At 42.8% G+C, this 23,492-nt stretch overlaps 1 protein-coding gene across 2 annotated transcripts in view; it reads right to left on the bottom strand.

Annotated features, from left to right (window-relative positions):
• The window catches only part of FLI1 (Fli-1 proto-oncogene, ETS transcription factor), a 136,781-nt gene that overhangs the window by 89,371 nt on the left and 23,918 nt on the right, over positions 1 to 23,492 (bottom strand). For both annotated transcript variants that reach the window (XM_073603288.1, XM_073603289.1), the window contains one exon: positions 10,390 to 10,601. In XM_073603288.1, coding sequence (XP_073459389.1) covers positions 10,390 to 10,601 — 212 coding nt within the window. The remainder of the gene's footprint in view (positions 1 to 10,389; positions 10,602 to 23,492) is intronic.

The following is a 23,492-nucleotide window of genomic DNA, read 5'->3' as shown; positions in this document are numbered from 1 at the left end:
TTTACTCTTATAGATACAAATACTTATATGTTGAGCTTTATTACGTTCTGCCCATGAAATTATAGTAAATGCTACTTACCCAGGTGACTATAGCAAAAAAAAAAAAAAACAGCTGCATAAACTGTGCTTTCTTAAGCCGGCCATACACAGTTCAAATTTCGTCCCGTTTAGCAAGGACTGGCTGAGATTGGAACCATGTATGGGCACTGCAGGCTGATTGTATCCAAGTTGGTCATTTTATTAAGGTGGGTATATCCAGAATATCAGGTTTTTCATGCCATTTTACATCACTGTGTTTCCCTGGCCGAGATGGTTCCCCCCACCCCCCTGCCTGGAAAACACAATAGCTCCACGAGAGGGATTCCCTCATCAACACTGAACATGCTGATGGGGTAATTGAGCGATTTTCTCTCATGCAATCTATGGTTGCTGGAAAGAAAATCAAATCATCTATAGCCAACTTTAGTCACTTCTCCTTCCCAAAACTGTGATTAAAGTATACAGTAACTAAAGGCAAAACTTTTTTTTCTTTTTTAGTTTTATATAGAGTGGAGAGGGATTAGAATGCTGGTCAGTTTTTATTGCTCTCTGTGCTCCCGTTAAGGAAATTCACCATTCACCCTCTCTATTTGTCCTATTTACCATTCATATTACAAGTAAAAGAAAATCCCAAACTTTGGGTTGCCCCCAGAAAAGTAATAGAGGGGAAATCTTCCAATGGGGACACTAGTTCTGGTGACCTGTGGGTCCCCAAGGAATTCTCTTTGGAGGGATTTCCTCTCACTTCCTGTTTGGCTATAGGACAGGAAGTAAAGGGAAAGCTCTGCAATGGGACACAGATGACAAAAAAATATATATATACCTGACATATATCTGGTTATAACCCTTCCTTACTCTATCCAAAATATAAAAAAAGTTTTTCCTATAGTTCTGCTTTAAAAGCTAATAGACCAAGAGTGCTGTGCCTCCTTTTTTTACAATCTAAGTGCTGCTGTACAGGGACTACAGGAAGCTAATATAAAGACAGCTTTCTGTATTTCACTTGCTTTAGTTAAAACAAGTGTGTGCTTTTGTTCATGCAGGAAAATCAACAAGTTAAAGTAAAAGTGAAGTAAAAGTTTTTTTTCATTTTGGATAGAGTAATGGAGGTTTAGAACCTCTGTCAGGGATTTTTGCCATCTGTATACCATTTGGGAGATTTCCCTTCACTTTCTGACCCAAACCCATAACAGGAGGGAGTGGCAATCCCCTCCAAATTGAAGAAAATCCCTAGTAGTCACAAGAGTCATCGGAAACCTGTGTCCCCATGGGAAGATTTCCCTTCTATTCTTGTTCTGATGACCACTCAAAACCTAGAATTTCATTTCGGACCGCAAAAAAAAAAAAAGGTTGCCTTCAGTTATTCCTAAACTTTAACCACCTCCATAAGTGATTATACCAGCAGCCACAATCTTGGTATAATTTTTAGGAGCCAGTAATGCCCTTTCATGTAAAAGTGATCTGAGTGGCTATACAACCACCAATCACTTTTACAGGATGCAGAAGGGACACTCCCCTCATTTCCTAGGTATTCCCACGCCATTGACGTAAGTTATTTACCTTTTTTTTTTTTTTTTAACCACAAATTGGTATAATATTGTGTTTGTGCACTAAAATTAATTAAAGTGTACTTTTTTTCTGAAAAATTGTATTTGATAAACAAATGCACAAATATTGTGCAACATAAAATTTCAACAAATATCATTTTATTCTCCATGGCCTCTGCTTTCAGAGAATACATACTATTTGGGAGTTCTAAGACATTTTCTAGAACAAAATACTGATTTTAACACCAATGAGAAAAATGTCAGAATTTGCCCAGACTGGAAGTGGTTAATGTTGGCCCTACCAGCTGCACACACTCATCTTCCCCTACGTTTGCTCTCAGAGAAATTCCCAGTACCTCCAGGTATGGGGGAGCATGTGACTCGCTTCTTTTCCTCCTACTGGACAGTGTTGATATGCTGGCACCCAGCACTTTGGAATGGGACAGTGTCCTGGGTCCTGTTGTGAACCCAATGACACTTGCCAAAAATGTTTTTCCTAGACAAGAAGTGAGGGAAGACTCTACAAAAAGGACACAGACAGAAATAAAATCCGACAGGCAGTGGCATATTAATACACAGCTGCTATGAGGCCTGGGGTAGGAGGGGACCCTATTGGGGTGTTAAGAAAAACCAAACCGTTAACATGTATGTTACCCCCAACACTTCATATTTATAATATATGTCTGTGTTACCATGTAATTTTATTAACCACTTCCCGCCCAGACACTGCACACACATACAGCGGGTAAAATAAGTATTGAACACATCACCATTTTTCTAGGTAAATATATTTCTAAAGATGTTAATGACATTTTCACCACATGTTGGTAACAACCCATGCAATCCATACATACAAAGAAACCAAAACAAACACGTTCAGAAATTAAGTTATGTGTAATAAAATGGAATTACACAAGGAAAAAGTATCGAACACACAAAGAAAGGGAGGTGCAAAAAGGCTTGGAAAGTCAAGACACCAGCTGAAATCTATCAGTAATTAGAAAGCAATACTGCCCCTTGTCAGTGCAAATTAATATCAGCTGGTTCAGTCTTAACTGATGGCCTATAAAAAGGTGTGTCATTACCAAGGTGTCACACAAGAAACATCTCATGATGGGTAAAAGCATGGAGCTTTCTTACGACCCTTGCAACCTTATTGTTGCAAAACGTACTGATGGCATTGGTTACAGAAGGATTTTGAAACTTCTGGATGTTCCAGTGAGCACCGTTGGAGCCATAAGCCATAAGCCATAAGTCCGGAAGTGGAAAGAACACCATTTTACCGTAAACCGGACACGACCAGGTGCTCCATGCAAGATTTCTGACAGAGGAGTGAAAAGAATTATCAGAAGAGTTGCCCAAGAGTCAAGGACCACTTGTGGAGAGCTTCGGAAAAAGACCTGGAATTAGCAGGTACAATTGTTTCAAAGAAAACAATAAGTAATGCACTCAACCGCCATGGCCTGTATGCACGCTCACTACACAAGACTCCATTGCTGAAGAAAAAGCATGTTGAAGCTCATTTAGAGTTTGCTGCACAACATTTAGAAAAGCCTGTGAAATACTGGGAGAATATAGTCTGGTCAGATGAGACCAAAATTGAACTCTTTGGATGCCATAATACACACCATGTTTTGGAGGTCAAATTGCACTGCACATCACCCCAAAAACACCACCAACAGTGAAGTTTGGAGCTGGGAACATCATGGTGTGGGTTTTTTTTTTGTTGCTAGAATGGCCCAGCCAATCACCTGACTTGAATCCAATAGAAAATCTATGGAAAGAACTAAAGATCAGAGTTCATAGAAGAGGCCCACGGAACCTTCAAGATTTGAAGACTGTGTGGAAGAATGGACCAAAATCACACCTGAGCAATGCATGCGACTAGTTTCTCCGCAAAGGAGCCTGCATCTTGAAGCTGTCATTACCAACAAAGGATTTTGGACAAAGTATTAAATACATTTCAGTAGTGTGTTCAATACTTTTTCCCTGTGTCATTCCATTTTTTTACACATAACTTAATGTCTGTACTTATTTGTTTTCGTTTTTTTGTATGTATGGATTCCGTCGGTTGTTACCGACATGTGGTGAAAATTGCATGTCAATTCGATCGCGTCGACTGGAAATTCGTGTTTGCGGTCCTTAGACAGCTCGGGCTAGGGGAAACCATAATTAGGTGGATTGCTCAAATCGACTCAACCCCTACAGTGCAGGTAAAGGCCAATGGACTCCTCTCAGACCCCTTCCCAATCACGAATGGTACTAGACAGGTCTGTCAACTGTCGCCCGTTTTATTTGCCCTATCCCTAGAGCCGTTCCTTTGTAAAGTTAGACTGAACCCAGACATCCAAGGCCTCACAGTCTGGGAAACCCAATATAAAGTCTCAGAATACGCGGATGACTTACTTTTCTCCCTGATGAACCTCTCCATCTCACTCCCGAACCTCCTCCGGGAATTTGAACTCTACAGGGCTATATCCAACCTGAAGATAAACTATAGCAAATCGGAAGCCATGGGTGTAGAATTGCTGCCTGCCATCATGTCATCGCTTCGCTCTAATTTCAACTTTAAATGGACAAATGCTACCCTGAAATACTTGGGCACTTTTGTACCAGCCGACCAGTCCTGTGCCTTTACACTAAACTTTCCACCCCTACTAAGTAAAACCAGAACCCAGTTGGAATCCTGGCACAAGTGCATTCACTCGTGGTTCGGTAAGTGCAACCTGATTAAGATGTGCATTCTGCCCAAATTCCTCTACCTGCTCCAGGCACTTCCTATCCGAATCCCTCTTCAGTATTTTAGACAGGTACATACTCTGTTTACTAGATTCATCTGGGCGAACAAGAAACCCCGCTACCTTATGTCCCTTCCCAAGCTCAGGGGTGGCTTGGCGATCCCTGATGTAAAGAAATATTACCAAGCTACCCATCTTGGTAGGGTCATTGACTGGTCATTGACTGCCATCATGACTCCAAGCTCTGGACGCATCTGGAACAAGACCAAACACAAGTGCCGTTAAAGGGAGCCATCTGGTGTTATGACCACCTACCAGCATCGCTGAAAAAGCATCCCTTACTAGGTAAGACGCTCCGTGTAGGCTCCCAAGCTTGCCTTAAATAATCTCTGACCACACCTGACTCACCGCTGTTTCCTACTTTAGGAAATACGTAGTTCCCTTTCGGGCTGGACCCCCGTGTTAGTGAAACACCCAACGCGGCAAACCATACCTGGGCACAACACTTCCTGGTAAACGATTCATGGCCCTCTCTGGAGAAACTGAGGAGTGACATAGGTCCATTCAAGCTACCTTTCTGGACCACCCTTCAATTACAACACTACCTCACGTCCATATCACAACGCTTTGGCCAACCCTTAACAACATTCGAGGAACATTGCTCGACAGACAGTACCCTTCCATGGGTTCTTTCCACAACATACAATCTCCTGACCTCCCCGATAGAAAAACCAACCCTCCCCTTTCATAGGTAAATGGGAAAAAGATCTGGGCCGTACATACACCTTCGCCCAAGTTCAGCACATCCTTATGTTCCCTTTATAATCTTCCATCTGCAAAAAAGTACAGGAGACCAACTACAAGCTCTTGACCAGGTGGTACCTTACCCCTACGTACTACAGAAATACTACCAGACACGTTCCGTACTTTGTTGGAGATGTGAGGGGGACAGGGTAACGCTACTGCAGGTATTTTGGTCCTGTCCGAAACTATCTCACTTCTGGTCCACAGTCCGAACAACCATCCAGAAATTCACAGAATACACTGTTCCGGATGATCCGGCCTTCTTCTTACTACATGTCTCCACCATCTCTGCTAAGTTATACAAAAGATCCATTGTGCGCCAGCTACTGAATGCCGCCAAATCGTGTATCCCACTTAATTGGAAGAAGCATCCCCACCGACTATAGCCAGTTGGCTCCGGAAGGTAGAAGATATTAACAAGCTGGAAGATCTAGTTCTTACTGCACGGCACCAACAGGAAAAATACCCCAAGATGTGGGCGCTATGGAATCAGTTCATTCTCTCCCCGAGGGTGTTGTCCTTCTGGCCCCCTGACAGCACAGACATGTCTGCAAGTCTGTGCGCTATGGCCTTCCTGAGTCAACCAGGGTCTCACCCCATCCTTGCCCTGTCCATTCTGGTCTTGCACCCTTTACTCGCATCACTCCCCCCCCCCCCCCCCCACACTCCTTTTCTTTCCCTCTTTCCATCTCACTTCGCTTGCTGTCTATAGCTATTTCTAACTGTTCTCATTTGTTTTTTAGTAACAAGAAAACTGTAAGAGATGAGATTCATGGAATAGCACTTTATTTTATCATCATGTATACACACATGCTATCATAGGATGTGGAATACATACTATACCTAGGGGATCTATACACCTAGACTGTTGTGCCAAAAAATCCTAGAGATACATCTAATCCGTGTCAACGAGCACACCTTTTCCGTATTATTACAAACTGTTGTGATGTGTATAACATCTGCGTTTATAGATTATAATATGCCTCTGTATCTTCATTTTGTTGACTCTGTGGGTCTTGTCTTTTTGATGAAATAAAAAATGTGAAAAAAAAAATTCATGTCAATAGCACCTTTAAGAAATATATTTAACTAGAAAAATGGTGACGTGTTCAATACTTATTTTACCGGCTGTATATGTTGAGATGGGACAAGTGGTGTTCTGGGAGAATGTACCTGTACATCCTCCCAGAACTGCTCCTCAAGTATGCTGACAAGCAGGGGTGTAACTACCACCATAGCGACCCATGCGGGCGCTATGGGGCCCGCAGCCGAGTGGGGCCCAGTGAGTATAAGAGCACCGCCGGCACAGTCTCCCAGCCAGGGGAAGAGAGAGGAAAGAAAGAGGCAAGCTGTCCGTATCAACAGAGAGCTGAATTGCCCGATGTAAGAGCTTTCATTAGAACTTCCAGTGTTCCCGGGGCTCACGTCACATAGCTCCACCTTTTGGCCCGGTGCCTTTGATAGACAGAACGCCGATCCAATGCGGGACATGTGACGTCATCAAAGGCGTCGGGCCAAGAGGTGGGGCTATGTGACGATGAGCCCCTGGAAGACAGGAAATTCAAATGAAAGCTATTACAGCGGGTAATCCCGCTCTCTGCTGATCCGGGTGGCTTGCCTCTTCCTCTGCATAAGTGGGGCTGTATGGGGCACAGGCAGACCAGGCTGTATTGGGCACAGGTCACGATGTATGGGGCACAGGTCACGCTGTATGGGGCACAGGTCACGCTGCATTGGGCACAGGTCACGCTGCATTGACACTAGGGCAGCTGTGGGGGGGGGGGCTATTTGCAGGGGGGCCCCATACAACATTTTGCTATGGGGCCCTGCTATTTCTAGTTACGCCCCTGCTGACAAGGACGTGTAGCATTGTGATCTGTGACTGCTGTGTCCACCGTTTGATGTACTGATCCGCTGTCCTCCACCCTGGTACCATGTGATTGCTGTGACCGATCACAGTGGTCACATGTCAAGTAAACAATAGCTGTCATTGATTATGCCATTGCTTACTACTGTGATCTCTGTGATTGGTCACAGTGATCACATGGTATAGGGTCAATCACAGCAGCCCTGTACTATGTAATAGCTGTAGCCAACAGCTATCACAGTAGTTCTCAATTTCTAAATGAATGCAGCCGAGAAGTGACAGAAATGCTTACATAAGCAACCATAGAGCAAAAAAAAAAAAATCCCATTCACCTCCCCAGAGCAGTACATTATCGCTATGGTAACAATGCACTGCTCTGGTGACAGTATGAAAAAAAAATATATGAAATAGTTTCTTTTTTTTTTTTGTACATACTGTCACCAGAGCAAGGGCAGTGTCACTATGATGACATTGTACTGCTGTGGCGGTGATCATGTACAATGGCTGGCTGCTCTGGTATTATGTATGTCAGTGCCACCAGCCATTATCGCTAAACACTGCCACAGTAGTGCAATGTCATCAGACCAGTGCTACTAATCACCACCGCACCAGTCAGTGTCTGTAATTACCACCACTCAGTGTCCCTTATTACTGTCACACCAGTCATATTGTCCCTGATCACCACCACACTAGTCATATTGTCCCTAATCATTGCCACACCAGTTATAGTGTCCTTGATCACTGCAACAGCAGTGTCACCACACAAGTTTAAACCAGCAACATTGTCCCCGATTGTCGCCACACCAGTACAAGTGTCACCAGATTGGTGTAAGTCAGAAACAGTGTTCCTGATTTCTGCCACACTAGTCCTCAGTGTCACCAGACCAGTGTTAGCCAGCAGTGTTCCTGATCACTGCCACACCAGTCCATTGTTGCCTGCTGCCTGCACTAATTCATGCCCACTGAACATGGCATTACGAAGAGCAACCAGGATTGCTTGGCTCATAGGAACTGGGACTGCTATAGGTGATGCTGCACTAAGTTATATTCTCTGATCACTTGTACAGAGGCGACTATTACAGTACATTTTTGGTTTTGATACAGTTGGTTGATTTGTGTGATACACAAGATAAAATGTCTGGTATATTATCGGTAAAAACAATGAAAAAGTCTCACATATGTGGTATCCCCATACTCAGGAAGAGCAGTAAAATGTGTCTTTGGGATGTAATTCTAAGTATGCCTATGCTGTTTGTTAGACATATCTTATTACATTGACAACTTTGAGTAAAAGAATAATTTTTCTGCATTTTCCAAAAATGTGAAAAGAAATATGACATTTTTAAAAGGCTATGCCTATGTGATAGGTAGTCAGGAAATTAGATTGAAAGCCCAAAGGTGCTCCTTAGGTTTTGTGCCTCTCTATGCATCTAGGCTGTGAAAAGTCTCACACATGTGATATCCCCATACTCAGGAGGCATAGCAGAATGTGTTTTGTGGTGTAATTATGCCTATGCTGTGTGTGAAAATTACAACTTTTATTTAATTTCTTAATTTCCAAAAAAATTGTGACAAAAAATGACCACTTCAAAAACCTCACCTCTAAATACCTTGGACTTTCTACTTTCCAAAAGAGGGATTTGTACTGCCCTAGCATTTTAGGGCCTCAAGAAATTAACTAGGCAGTCAGTACATCAGGATTTATCAATTTTCAAGTATACTGTATATACCATAGTTTGAAGACGCTAAAACTTTCACTCAAACTAAATAATACACGCTGCAGCAACAACTCCCAGAGTTTCCCCTCTGCTAAAATCTAATAGGACAGAAGATATCATTAGGGTTTTTATTACTACTACTAATACTACTAATACTACTACTACTACTACTACTACTACTACAGCCATAAAAAAAAATTCACAGCACTGCTCCATTGTAGTATACTGACTGCTCTCCTGCTGCCTGTCCTTGATTTAGGTATACCCTTTTCAATAACACATATGGTCACAGCTGACACTGCAACCTGCTATAGACAACAAGGAAACCCCATCAAAATTGTGCGATGAGTCCAAATGATTCCTAAGGACTCTAGCCTTTTCCTATTCTACTAAAGATATCATTTTTGTTTCTGATTGTGTCTCTGTTACGGATTTTGTCTTATTTCTCACCTAGTAAAACACTGTCAACAAGGCAGGAAGTGAAGGGAAATGTCTCTAATAGAGCCTCAGATAGCAGTAAAAACCTGACAGTGGTCCTAATCCTTCCCAGCTCTATCCACACCTGGCGTGAAAAAAGTGTTGGCTGGACATATACAGCACTTCAACAATGGATGCACCAGAAATGCAGTTTTAAGCACCCAGAGCCAAGTAGAGTGTGGTACAACTGCATTAGTTGGTTTAACAATGCACATTGACAATTTTGCACAAGCACCCAAGGAAGGCAGGACCTGAAGTGACAGTGACTGAATCAGCAACAGTAGAGCGCCTAATTGACTTTATATGCAGTCATTGATGTTCTATGTCTGCCTGGTGTATTATAGCAGAACCCTGCTCTAAGACCCCTTTCACACTGAGGCGTTTTTCAGGAGCTTTTGGGCTAATAGCGCCTGTAAAGTGCCTGAAAAAATGCCTCCCCTGCAGTCCCAGTGTAAAAGCCAGAGTGCTTTCACACTTGGGCGCTGCTCTGGCAGGACGTTAAAAAAAAGTCCTGCAAGCAGCATCTTTGGGGAGGTGGAGGAGCGGTGTATACACCGCTCCTGCCCATTGAAATGAAAAATAAAAATTAATTTTAAAATGTTTTTTACAAGGTAATGGCTAAGCACGCTTGGAGTGTGTGAAATGCATCTACCAGCTTTCTGTCAACACTTTGGGATGTTCTGAATAAAAGAATTTTGATTGAGTACAGAGTCGACGAGGTGGGCACCTGTCAAGATCATCAGGCTTTTAAAACCTCACCTGGAGCAGCGAGTCTTCATACATACATATATACTGTGTATATATATATATATATATATATATATATATATATATATATATATATATATATATATATATATATATATATATATATGTATATGTATGTGTATATATATATATATATATATATATATATATATATATATATGTGTATGTATATATATATATATATATATATTTTACACATACATACACGCAAATGCACGCGTTTGAGCTTTGGGGTGCACACCTATGGCTGTTACCAACCTTGCAAAAAAACAACTCAGGACTCAAGATATTACATCAATATTTAGTAAATGGTTTGTGCATTTTATATATGTAAAACCCTGCAACTCTGATGCTGCATAAAGAGATGCAGCAATAGTTGACACTGGCAACTATTTCCTTTGCTGGTCCTGCAGAATGTATTTCTGGCTTACCTGGAGCCATTCATATGTTCATATTCCCTTTTGATGTTAAGCCGCATAGGTGGGCTGATCCATTCTTGGTGTGGCACCAGGGGGTTAATCTTATGCGGCTGGCCATAGTCCGAGTTCCCCGACGCTGTCATTTCTGCCTTGGCTAGCTGTGAGGTTGCTCCATAGGCTGAATCAAATAGGGACTGGTCGTCACTCACCACAGACAGAGCTTCCTGTGGAAACAAAAGTGTATTCAAATACAATCTGTAAATCCCATAGAAGCTTTAAATTTTCAGATTAATTAATCTGCAGTTTTCATGAAACTAATCCTTGATTATCCTGCCAGGAAGGTCCTTAAGGCAGTTCCTGTTATAAAGTAACAGCGCTCTGTCTCTATCTCCCAATTGTTCAACTACGTTGTCACCCTGGCACATGGGCCACAAGTGGACATTCAACACACATTATGCAGGCATGGTCAACTGTTATGACCATCAGGAAAGCCGCCCTGAGAAATGCCATGCAGCCATTGCTGGGGTGCATGTATACAGGAAATGATAGCACTGAGATATAACAAAGAATGAAAAAAAGTTAAAAAAAAGGCAATTGTTTTTTATACACAGTAAACAGAGCAAACTAAATGTCATTTAGTTAGAATTTATGTCTACTTTAAGAATGACGTAGATATAAATTGAAAACAAACATTATTATATTGCAATAAATTGATGCAATTCTCCAGGATCAAACAGTAGCACTTGACATATCCATATTTTATTTGAGTTATTAAATGCTTGAGCAAAACAAAGAAGCATTAGCAACGGATTCCAGCTGTAAATTGTTTTTAGTATTAGCGCAGTTATGTGTCTGTTGCATAATATTCAGGAGAAGTATGTGGGATGGATTACATTGTAATATGTGTCAGTGTTTCCTCCGCCCTCGTATTACTCACAGTCAGTCACATTCACAGGCCCTTTAATATTTACATCAACATTCATTACTGAGCTCAGGCAAGAAGGCATAGCATGAAAGGTACCTCCTGCCGCATGGCAAATTATGCTGTATGAACCTTCATGATGCAGTTCTAACATTGCACAAGATTAATGTTGGCGTGCAGAGTTGTTATGGGGATAGCCAATAACATTTCGGCATCTGGCTTTCTCTTCCCGCCTTCATTGCGTGAAGCTGACACAAGGTCTTTTGTGCGGATTCTGCCCAAAGGCTGTTTATGTGGCCCCTGGGAGCACCGGGCTTCAATGATGTTATACATTCCATCCACAAGCACAACCAGAACAAGTTGTGTCAGAGAGCTGCGCTGGAGTGTGATCACCGCCAGCACCAAAACCTCAGCTTCTTAGCAAATGCCGCTCTAAGCCCAGTCAGTGTTTACGCACTCCACCACCCTCGCTCAGACATGATCACACTTTCTAGTCTTATTCTTCCAGGCAAATGTACAGTGGTCTATTTATTAAGGTTCACAATGGTTAACCAACCAATGTTTTCACCCAACGTTTTCCATTTTTGCAGCAGGATTTCAAAAACTTCTTTAGGGACTATTCACTACCTCTCCACTTTTATGGTGGCCATACATGCTTCAAAAAATGTTCACTTTCTTTTCATAGTTACATGGTTGGATTTAAAAAAGACAAAGTCCATCTAGTTCAACCAAAAGAAAAAAATAAATAGAAAACTTCCATTAACACAATCCCATACCCACTGTTGATCAAGAGGAAGGAAAAAAAACACCTTGTATGAAGTATGGTACAATTTGCTCCAGTGGGGAAAAAAAATCCTTCCTGATTCCTCAGGAGGCAATTGGATACTCCCTGGATCAACAATCCCTGTTGTTGCTACCTATAAATGTCAATATCCAGGTATATTTTGTGAATTTAGGCCAGGTTCACACTGGTACAACAACTGCTCCGACGTTGGGAGCACATGTCGCATGACGTGTATAAATCAATGGTTTCTTGTGAGTGCCGTTATAACTGGTCTTATACACGTCGGTCCGACTTTGAAAAAGGTTCCTGCACTACTTTGATCCTACTTCAGCCCACTGAATATCATCAAAGTCGGATCATCGTCTTAACTGATCCGACTTTGGCATGCAACTTGTGCTCTGAGGGGAAAAAAAAAAAAACAGCATAGGGTCCCCCCTCCAAGAACATACCAGACCACGCCAAAAAAACAGCGTGGGGTTCCCCCCAAAATCCATGCCAGACACTTCCGAGCACACAGCCCAGCAGGTCAGGAAAGGGGGTGGGGACGAGCGAGCTGCCCCCCCTCCTGAACCATACCAGGCCACATGCCCTCAACATGGTGGGGGGGGTGCTGCCCCCCCACCCAAAAGCACCTAGTCCCCATGTTGATGGGGACAAGGGCCTCTTCCCGTGCAGGTTTAGGAGATAGCCTGGGTAGCTACAGGTAAGCCTTATTATAGGTTTACCTGTAGCACAAAGTGGTCTGTAAGGGTTTACAACCACTTAAACACTTTTCTGCCATTTTGAAGGGGTGTAGGAAAGAGAAGACTGCAGATAAACAAGTAAAACCTATGTAGGAGGATTGTTTGATCTCTGTGTATCATCTGAGGCTGTTCACTTCATTGGGTATTGTGTGAGGGTTTATAACCACTTTAAGCAAGTTTGCCCAATATTCCAAATTTACTCTTGCAGCCAGGCTATAGTCAACCTGATCTCTGATTTTTTTATTGTTTCTGCATTCAATGGGTTTCCTCTAAGTTAAAGATATTGTTTGCTTCTACCTGACAAGCTGAGCAAGAAATAACAAAGAATACTAAAATGTGAGTTATGAATATTTATTCTTTTCTGGCAGATCACAAGGAGGTTTATTGCCAGTGACATTTGCTGGGAGAGGACACACGTATTTGGTGTGACCTTGGAAGAGAAGAGAGTTTTTGCCTCCAGGGCTACTGCCAGGAGTGGAGGTCTTTGTCTTTCTAGGCTTAGCCTGAAGAGAAGGCTGTGCCTGTGACCATATCTGCCATGTGGACTTTTGCTTCCCAGATCTGCTGTTGTTTCTTAAAGGGGGGCTTGGGCATGGGGAATATATATTGCTTTGCTGGAGGGTACATCCAGAAAGAGTATTTTGGGAAGGTGTTTTACTACTGTATAGTGTCCTGGAGAGCTGGGTATAAGCAGTTGCCAGTGGACATTGCAGGAACTTCTAGAGCCCATCCTAGAAGGTACTTAAGCTACTTGGTTGTGCTTAACAGTCTGTTAATACAGACTGCTGGTCTTGGCTTAAAGGCCAGTAGCCATTGTTGACTATGTTATTGGTGTATTGGTTAGTAGAGAAGTCTGGGGCCATTTTTGCCTATTTGTTGGGTATCTTGTGCCCTAACCCTCTCTCCTTGAGTTTATTGTATTTTATTAAAGCGGAGGTTCACACAAAAATTGAACCTCCGCTTTTTGGAACCCCTTCCCCCCTCCGGTGTCAGATTTGGCACCTTTCAGGGGGGAGGGGGGTGCAGATACCTGTCTAAGACAGGTATTTGCACCCACTTCCAGGCAGAGACTCCCACGGGAGTCTATGCCTCTTCCCGTCCTGCCGCGCTGTCTGCTGGGACACGCACTCAGATTGCGCAGTAGGGAACCGGGGAGTGAAGCCGCAAGGCTTCATTTCCTGATTCCCATACCGAAGATGGTGGCGGCAGCATCTGAGGCCCGAGGGACGGTGCGGCCTCGGGTGCCGACATCGCTGGACCCTGGGACAGGTAAGTGTCCTTATTTTAAAAGTCAGCAGCTGCAGTATTTGTAGCTGCTGACTTTTAAAAAAAAATTTTTGCGGGACTCCCTCTTTAAACTCTTTAAGTATAGGTTCACGTTGCTATGGGTTAGAAATCGTGCGAATTCAGCTGAACTCGTATAATTACAACCTGGCAATGCAGGCCGACTTTCGGGGGCGATTTGACAGACATCTGTGCGGGTTTGTGCACAGATGTCTATTGAAATTGCACCCGAAGTCACCAAAAGTACTGCAGGAACTACTTTTGGGAATCGGTGCGGCACCGCAAAGGCATCTTACCGATTCGGATGATACTATTGCCGGACCAATGTGAACCTACTCTGTATGTGATAAAGCAACCGGTGCCCAATTCCTTTCATCCCACGAAAAGTCAAGGATTTCACCCAAGGTTTTAACTGCTAGCCCATCAAACTGCCTAGGAGTCTTTCTCATCTGCCCAGGGGTAAGGGGGTGCTACACTAAAAATATAGCCCATTTATTAAGTAACCAAAAAAAAAAAAAGCAGTGTAAACAATCCAAAGCCACAGCCTCATGTAGAACACATGCTTCTAACACATCCCTTTTCCCCTATTTCCTTCAATATACTTTCACAGCCCATCTCAGGTGCTGTTTCAAAGTATGGATTTACAGAGAAAGGTACCAAACCAAAAGGTGAAAGAGTTTGAAATGCTTTTAACTTTTTATAAATAGATCACATAAGGCATTCAACCCCCCGTCATACATAAAATGATGACCTTTTAGAAACATGTGTTCATGCATATATGCATATTAAACCATCTGGCCCTTTTTTAAAACCTCAAACTGTGATGACATAAATTGACATAAAAAATGGGGTTGATTTACTAAAGGAAAATAGACAAAGGAAGTTGCAAATGAGATTTGCCAGGGAAGTTGCACTTGCGCTTACTGAATGTTTTAAAGTTTCACTTTGCAAAGAATACCCAATCACGTGGAAGGAAATAGTAAACTTTCTTTTGGTGGTATTTGATCACCTCTGCAGTTTTTATTTTTTGCGCTATAATAATTTTGAAAAAAAACGCAATATTTTTTACTTTTTGCTATAATAAATATCCCCCAAAAATATATAAAAAATTATTTTTTTCCTCAGTTTATGCCGATATGTATTCTTCTACATATTTTTGGTAAAAAAAATCGCAATACGCGTATATTGGTTTGCGCAAGTCATAGCGTCTATAAAATAGGGGATCGTTTTATGGGATTTTTATTATTCATTTTTTTTTTTTACTAGTAATGGCGGTGATCTGCGATTTTTATCGAGACTGCGACATTATGGCGGACACGTCGGACAATTTTGACACATTTTGGAACCATTGGCACTTATACAGCGATCACTGCTATAAAAATGCATTGGTTACTGTAAAAATGACACTGGCAGGAAAGGGGTTAACACTAAGGGGCGATCAAGCAGTTAAGTGTGTTCCCCTCAGTGTGTGTTCTAACTGAAGGGGGATGGGACTGTGTAGGGGAAGAGAAAAACTGAAGGGGGGAGTGGACTATGTAGGGGAAGAGATAGATTGTCTGTTCACAGAGAGTATGAACAACGATCTATCACTTCTCCCCTCAGAGAACCGGAAACTGTGTGTTTACCCCCACAGATGCCGGTTCTCCGTGTGCCCCGAGTGATCGCGGGAGCCCGACGGTGATCGTGACCGCCGGGCGCTCGTATCGGCTCCGTGGGCGAGCAGGGGTGCGCGCGCCCCTAGTGGGCACAGGGTGAAGTGACGTTACATAACGTCGTTTCACCCAGCCGAGCCATTCTGCCGCACTACAACTGCGGCGGCTGGTCGGCCAGTGGTTAAAGTGGTTGTAAAGTCAGAAGGTTTTTCTATCTTAATGCATTCTATGCATTAAGGTAAAAAGCCTTCTGTGTGCAGCAGCCCCCCTAACACTTACCTGAGGTCCCTCTCTCTCCAGCGATGTCCAAGAGTCCCTCAGCCATCTGAGATTCTCCTTCCTGATTGGCTGAGACACAGCAGCGGCGCCACTGGCTCCTGGCTAGCCAATCAGGGGAGAGAGAGGGGTCGGGGCTCCGTGTCTGAGTGGATAGAGGGAGCTGTGGCTCGGCTCAAGTGCCCTCATAGAAAGCTGCTTGCTGTGGGGGCACAGAACAGGTGGGAGGGGCCAGGAGCACAGAAGAGGGACCCGAGAAGAGGTGGATCAGGGCTGCTCTCTGCAAATCCACTGCACAGAGGAGGTAAGTATAACATGTTTGTTATTTTTATATGGAAAAAAAGAGCCTTTACAATCATTTTAATGCAGGAAATGCATTAAAAGTGTTTCTAAAGGCAGAAGTTTTATTTATTTTATTTTTTTACCTTAATGTGTTCAATGTGTTAAGGTAAAAAAAAACATCTGCATGCAGCTCCCCCTCCCCCATAATTTAAGCCTATTAGGGCCGCGCTACACAAAAATATGCCCGCAATCTTAAAAATAAAAAATAAAAAATTAATTAAACAACATTAAAGGTCCATAAATAAGTCCCTTAAATCAGTATTGCTTGTGATATTAAGTGAATCTCTTCTCAAAAGAAAACAGTCTCCAGTGTTGAACATTGTTCTTCTACTGTTGATCCACCATTCAGTGCGAAAACCACTACATGCAAAATGTGCACCCTTCACCAGATGTGCTTTCACCTGAGGTATATAACTGTACAGTAAAGTATGTTCAAAACATGTATATGTCCCACCACTGAGGACTCAAAATGGTCTTTCCAGATCCTTGGATAACTCAGATACTCCTGGCCACCTTCATACAATGTTACTCCTTGCTATGCCTCCATTCATACATAGTGCTATTACATTTAACCACTTCAATACCAGGCACTTATACACCTTCCTGTCCAAGCCAATTTTCCGCTTTCAGGGCTGTCGCAAATTGAATGACAATTGCGTGGTCATGCTACACTGTACCCAAACATATTTTTTTATCATTTTGTTCCCACAAATAGAGCTTTCTTTTGGTGGCATTTGATCATATCTGCGATTTTTATTTTTTGCGCAACAAATAAAAAAAAAGACCGAAAATGTTTAAAAGAAAAAGTTTGTCTGTTTCTGTTAAAATTTTAGGTACATTTTCTTCTTCAATGATGGGCACTGATATGGCTGCAGTGATGGCACTGATAAGGCAGCACTGATAGGCAACGATGAGGTGGCACAGATAGGCGGCACTGATAGGTGGCACTGGTATGCGGCACTGATGGGTGGCACTGATGACACTGATGGGTGGCATTGCTGGGCATCACTGATTTTTATTGTGCCATAGAGGTGCCATTTGTGGGCACTGATTGGCATATGTTGGGCATTAATTTTCACATGTGGATGGCCATGGGGTACGTACCTGGCCATCCACATGTTGGGGGCTTCCCTGGTGGTCCTGGTGGCTTCCCTGGTGGTCCAGTGTGGGCATCCGAGGGGGGGCTGCGCTGATAAACAATCAACGCAGATCCCCCTGTCAGAAGAGCAGCCGATCGGCTCTCCTCTACTCGCGTCTGTCAGACGCGAGAGAGGAAAAGCTGATCAACGGCTCTTCCTGTTTACAGCGTGATCATCCGTGATTGGACACGGCTGATCACGTGGTAAAGAGCCTCCGCTGGAGGCTCTTTACCGAGATAGGTGTAGCTGTGTGTCAGACTGACACACCGCACCACTGATAGCCGCGATGCGCGCCCCCGCAGGCACGCGATGGCTGTTATCCTGCAGGGCGTCATACGACGCCCAGTCAAAATAACTGAACCACCGCCCGGCCGTCATTCTGCTATAGGCCAGGCGGGAAGTGGTTAAAAACCTGGTTTATTGCCATAAAAACCCAAATAAAGCACACACATTGGGGTTGATTTACTAAAACTGGAGAGTGCAGAATCTGGTGCAGCTCTGCAACGAAACCAATCAGCTTCCAGGTTTCATTGTCAAAGCTTAATTGAACAAGCTGAATTTAGAAGCTGATTGGCTACCATGCACAGCTACACCAGATTTTGCACTTTCAAGTTTTAGTAAATCAACCCCATAATCTCAGTGCTTTGCAGTGTACCAAACTGTAACAGCGTGTGTGATAAATCCAACAGGAAGCATCAAAACGGTACTCTGGGATAATATTTACCGCGGTGCCTCGTTCTCCTAGCGTCATGACATCATCAAGCCCCTCCCCTGTTAGTAAGCCCCCTGCCATTAGAACCACTTTCAGCTCATTCAGTAAGCTCTGGGGAAACTCCCTTGCAAAGTACAACTTTTCTTGCAAAGTACAGCAAGCGGTATTCATATTAGAGATCTGTGTCATTGATATGTAAATTACATCAATTTGCAAAAAAGCAAACATGAATCAGCTGTCCCAAAGTGCATCTAAATATATAAAAAAAACAAAGTTACACATGATTTTGCAGGTAAAAAAATATGCATTTATTATTTTTTACACTTTAGCCTTCAAAGCATTGCACACGTGATCAGTGGATCATGGATGCAATGCCAGGCTGCTGCAGACACTCAGTACAGCTGTCTACCTATACCTCACATATTGGCAGACCGTTAAAGAGGAGCTCCAGGCTCTCCCCCCAAAAAATTAAGTCAGCCGCTACAAATACTGTCACTGCTGACTTTTAATATTAGGGCACTTACCTGTCAAGGCACCCAGTGGTGATTCCTCAATTGACTATTGGGTGCCGCCACCGCCATCCTGACTAAGGGAAACCAGTTTTTCTACTGCTCATGCGCAAGGCGCACTGCGCTTTGTGAATGGGCCACAGTCTTCTGGTATCTGGAACCTGTGAAGAATCCCAGGAAGTGGGAGCAGGTACCCACTCCCTCCTTCCCCCGAAAGGTGCCAAATGTGGCAGTGGAGGGGGGAAGAGGCAGACAAGCAGAGCTTCCCCTTTTGGGTGGAGCTCTGCTTTAAGCTAGTGCCTATGGCTCCTGCTGCTGTCAAAATTCTGTCACCAGGGAGCAGGGGTGTGGCTTACCAGCGCTAAGGCTGCATTCACACCTGAGTGTTTCGTTTTCAGGCAGAAAGTTGCACAGTTTTACCGTGATTTTGCTGCGATTTTTACTGTGTTTTTGTTGCATTTTTGTCGCTATTTTGTAAAGGTCAAAAGGTCACCAATGTAAAAAGCAGAAAAACGCCTGTAATATGCCCAAAAAAGAAGCTCATGTACTTTTTTGAGCTTCAGGTGTTTTGCTTCAGACTACAACACTCAGATGTGAACAGGGGCCATTTAAATGAATGGGATTTTGCTTTGGCGTTTTTCTGGGGGGTTTTTTGGGCGTTTTACGAGCTGTGAATGCAGCCACAGTGTGTCTATGGAAACACGGCCCAGCTCGGGAGCACACACGCAGGGTGCTCCCTTAGCACCTGACTTGCTGAGAGAGCCCCTGGAGAAAGAAGGTGCTAACAACACTGGTGGAGGACCGCCAAAAAGGAGGTAAGGGACTGCTCTGTGCAAAAACTTTTTTTTTTTTTTTTTAAAGAAAAATATTTACCTTTGAGTATCACTTTAAAGCAACTTATAATTGCCTCTTACCTATTTCAGGTTGGCCCTTTCTGCTGACAGGACAGTCCTATACATGAGATATGTTATGTTCTTTATGGCGAATTTGCATAACTAAGTCTTCAGAAGACACAGGACAAAGGTTTATTTGCTAATATCATGCTTACAGGGCAAAACTCTGCATTGTTCTTAACAGGGATTTATATTGTGTGAAGTGAAATAGACTCAGGAATTTATATCCCCAACCATCATATTAAAAGCATGACATCATAGTCCTGCATGTCACACTGTGATCCCTCTTTTATCACCCATGTGCAGCTGTCTCTGGAACTGCGATACCTATTTAAATGTCACAACCAGATGTGTTACATTCTTACGTATATGATAATGCAAGATACAAGCAGCACTGAAAGACTGTAGATAAAACACATGGTTGCGTTCTACATAAAACATTTCCAGTACTCATACAACCTTCTATTTCAGTAATACATGTAGATAATATGACACAAAAACATTTTGGCAGATATCTGGACATATATTAATTTTAGCAAACCATTAAAGCAGAACTGAAGTTTTTTTTTTTTCCTTGTGTTTTTGCCTGACAATCCTACCAATAACACATTTCCTCTTCTAAGTTGACAACACTCACTGTGCAGTATGTATGGAGAAGCTGTGTTGTCAGCCTAGGACAAAAACGGCAGACCCCCACCACATCTCCATACCATTGGGGGAGGTGTTATGTAGTTTACAGCTGGGAACAATTTAACTGGTAAGAGAGCAGCAGAGGGCACAGGAAGTTATGGGCTCACCAGATTGTTGTCAAGATCCACAGTCATTTTTTGCACTTATCCAACAGATATAACAAAACACCTTCAGTGGTATATTTAAAAGACCAACAGGAAGCAAAGAAGAAAGTTTTATTGCTAGGGTTTACAGGCACTTGAAGTTCAATCTGCTTATATTTTTAAATAAACTTTTCTGTTTTCACTACATTTATTATTTTAGATCCACTGATTTTATAACTGGGTCTCTGTGCTTTTTTATGGCAAGCAGGCAGATCATGGTTGGTGGGCAGGGCCAGCAGGGTGCTGTACATACATAGCCTCCTGAAAACATCACAGCACCCAGCCTCTGTACTCCTCTCAAAAGCCCTCGACCCTAATGCAAGCAGTGGGCTGTGTTTTGAATAAAAATATGTAAACATAAAAATGCCTTCATGGGTGGATGTCAGTCTTGTGGAGTGGGCGTTCCTTCCTAGTCAGGCTGTTTTTGCATAAAGACTCTCCTAAGTAACATCCACATGTGATTCTTATGCCCTGTACACACGGTCGGACATTGATCGGACATTCCGACATCAAAATCCATGGATTTTTTCCGACGGATGTTGGCTCAAACTTGCCTTGCATACACATGGTCGCACAATGTTGTCATAAAATCTGATCGTTCTGAACGCGGTGACGTAAAACACGTACGTCGGGATTATAAACGGGGCAGTAGCCAATAGCTTTCGTCTCTTAATTTATTCTGAGCATGCGTGGCACTTTGTGCGTCGGATTTGTGTACACACGATCGGAATTTAACCGATCGGATTTTGTTGTCGGAAAATTTTATAGCCTGCTCCCAAACTTTGTGTGTCCGAAATTCCGAAAGGTCGGAAAAATTTGGAAAAAGTCCGATGGAGCCCACACACGATCGGAATTTGCGACAACACAATCCGATGGCACTTTTTCCGTTGGAAAATCCGACCGTGTGTACAGGGCATAAGACTTTGTGATTTGAAAGTACTAAACTCCAATGAAAGAAATGGGTGGGTCAGGGACAGTCAGACCAGGGATAAAAAGCCTAGATGATGCTGGACATCCTCCAGTCAAAAAATGAGGCAGGCTCTACTGCAGCTTCTAATATACCTTGTGAGAAGCTCACAGTGTGCAGTGAAATCAGAGTAAGCTATTTTTAAAGGGGCACTAAAACCACATCATAAAAAAACTGTCAAATGCTGTATTGCACGCTGTTAATACTCACTCAGTCACTATGAGATTTGTTTTCTGTATTCTGAAAAAAACCTGGTTATTTCTGCTGTTTTCTATCTCCCCCACTTGTTCTTGTCTCCAATTCATCGAGGGATTTTGCAGCTGTGGTGGCAACTCTGCACATGCTCAGTTTTTAGTGAGTTTCTTTGCTGAGCATTTCCTCCCTATCACATCTGAGCAGCCCATGTGACTATAGAGTCACACATGTGGAGGTAGGTGGTAAACGACAGCCCACTCCCTCCCTCCTTCATGCCCACTAACCAGCTAAACACAATGGGGGCGGGGTATTACATATAGATTGATGGAGGCTTCACCTTCCTCTTATTCTCAGACAGGCTGGAGGGGTTGTAACACAGCCTGTGACTGGCAGAAATTTGCCCACACTATGGTATTTACACAAAATAATAAAGATTGAATTTCAAATTTATATTTGAATGAAAATGTAAAACAGTTTATTGATATTATTTATTTTTACTCTGTATTCCAATGGCTGTTTTTTTTATTTACAATTTAGAACATGTGACCAGCAGCAAACGACTAGAGGCTCCTCCTGCCACTGTTTCCCTGCAGACAGGCTGAGAAAGATCTGAGTTAATGTGACAGCTCTATATCAATTAGGAAAAAAAGGTACTTAGATTTTTTTTTTTTTAATTAAAATAATTACAGTGCCATCATCCACATACAGAAATAGAAGGGACATTGTCAATTAAACAATGTGTGCTTAGTATCACTTTAAGTGGTGTATTGCATAGAGTATGCAAAGAACAGTGTTTGTATCATGGGGGCTTCAACTATGTAGTGCAAGGCCCTGTCTGATTGCATACAAATTGAAAATGTTTAGGTTTGATCTCATATTATATGGTTTAGGTAAATCTTAGAAAAACTTGTACAATAAAATTGTATAATGTATGGCCAGCCTAAGTCTGGAGTTATGCCTTAATGCTGGTTTTTGCAATGAAAGCAAACTCCTGCCTAGAACCTAGGGCAATTAGTGTAGTTCTAGTGTGTGGAAGTCTGTACAGTACACCTGTGCATGACTGAGGGAAGGCTGAAGTTCAGCTTTAAAGCCCATTACACCCTTAACCACTTGTCGACCGATGCACGCCGATATACGTCGGCACAATGGCAGCGGTGGGCAAATGGGCGTACCTGTATGTCCCCTTTAAGAGCAGGGGATAGCAGGCGTGCACTCGCCGCATACAGAGTGACCGTGCCCGCGGGACCGGCGGACTCGATGTCCGCCGGTCTCCCGGCGATCGTGTCACGGAGCCACAGAACGGGGCAGTGCCTATGTAAACAAGGCATTTCCCCATTCTGGCTTGTGTCATGACAGAGATCACCGCTCCCTGTAATCGGGAGCGATGATGTCTGTCATGTGACTTGAAGCCCACCCCGCACAGTTTGAATCACTCCCTAAGACACACTTAACCCCTTCATCGCCCCCTAGTGGTTCAACCCCTTCACTGCCAGTGTCATTTACACAGTAATCAGTGCATTTTTATAGCGTTGATCGCTGTATAAATGACAATTGCTCCAAAATAGTGTCAAAAGTGTCCGATGTGTCCGCCATAAAGTCGCAGTCCCGATTAAAAACGCAGATTGTTGACATTACTAATAAAAAAAAATTAAAAATAAAAATGCCATAAGACTATCCCCTATTTTGTGGACGCTATAACTTTTAGGAATATATATCGGCCTAAACTGAGGAAAATTTTTTTTTTTTATATATTTTTGGGGGATATTTATTATAGCAAAAAGTAAAAAATAATGCGTTTTTTTTTTCAAAGTTGACGGTCTTTTTTTTTTTTTTTTTTTTATAGCGCAAAAAATAAAAACCGCAG

This window comes from Aquarana catesbeiana, linkage group LG10 (assembly GCF_042186555.1).
Source record: "Aquarana catesbeiana isolate 2022-GZ linkage group LG10, ASM4218655v1, whole genome shotgun sequence".
NCBI classification, from domain to species: Eukaryota; Metazoa; Chordata; class Amphibia; order Anura; family Ranidae; genus Aquarana; species Aquarana catesbeiana.
This window is presented reverse-complemented; position numbering and strand designations above follow the sequence as displayed.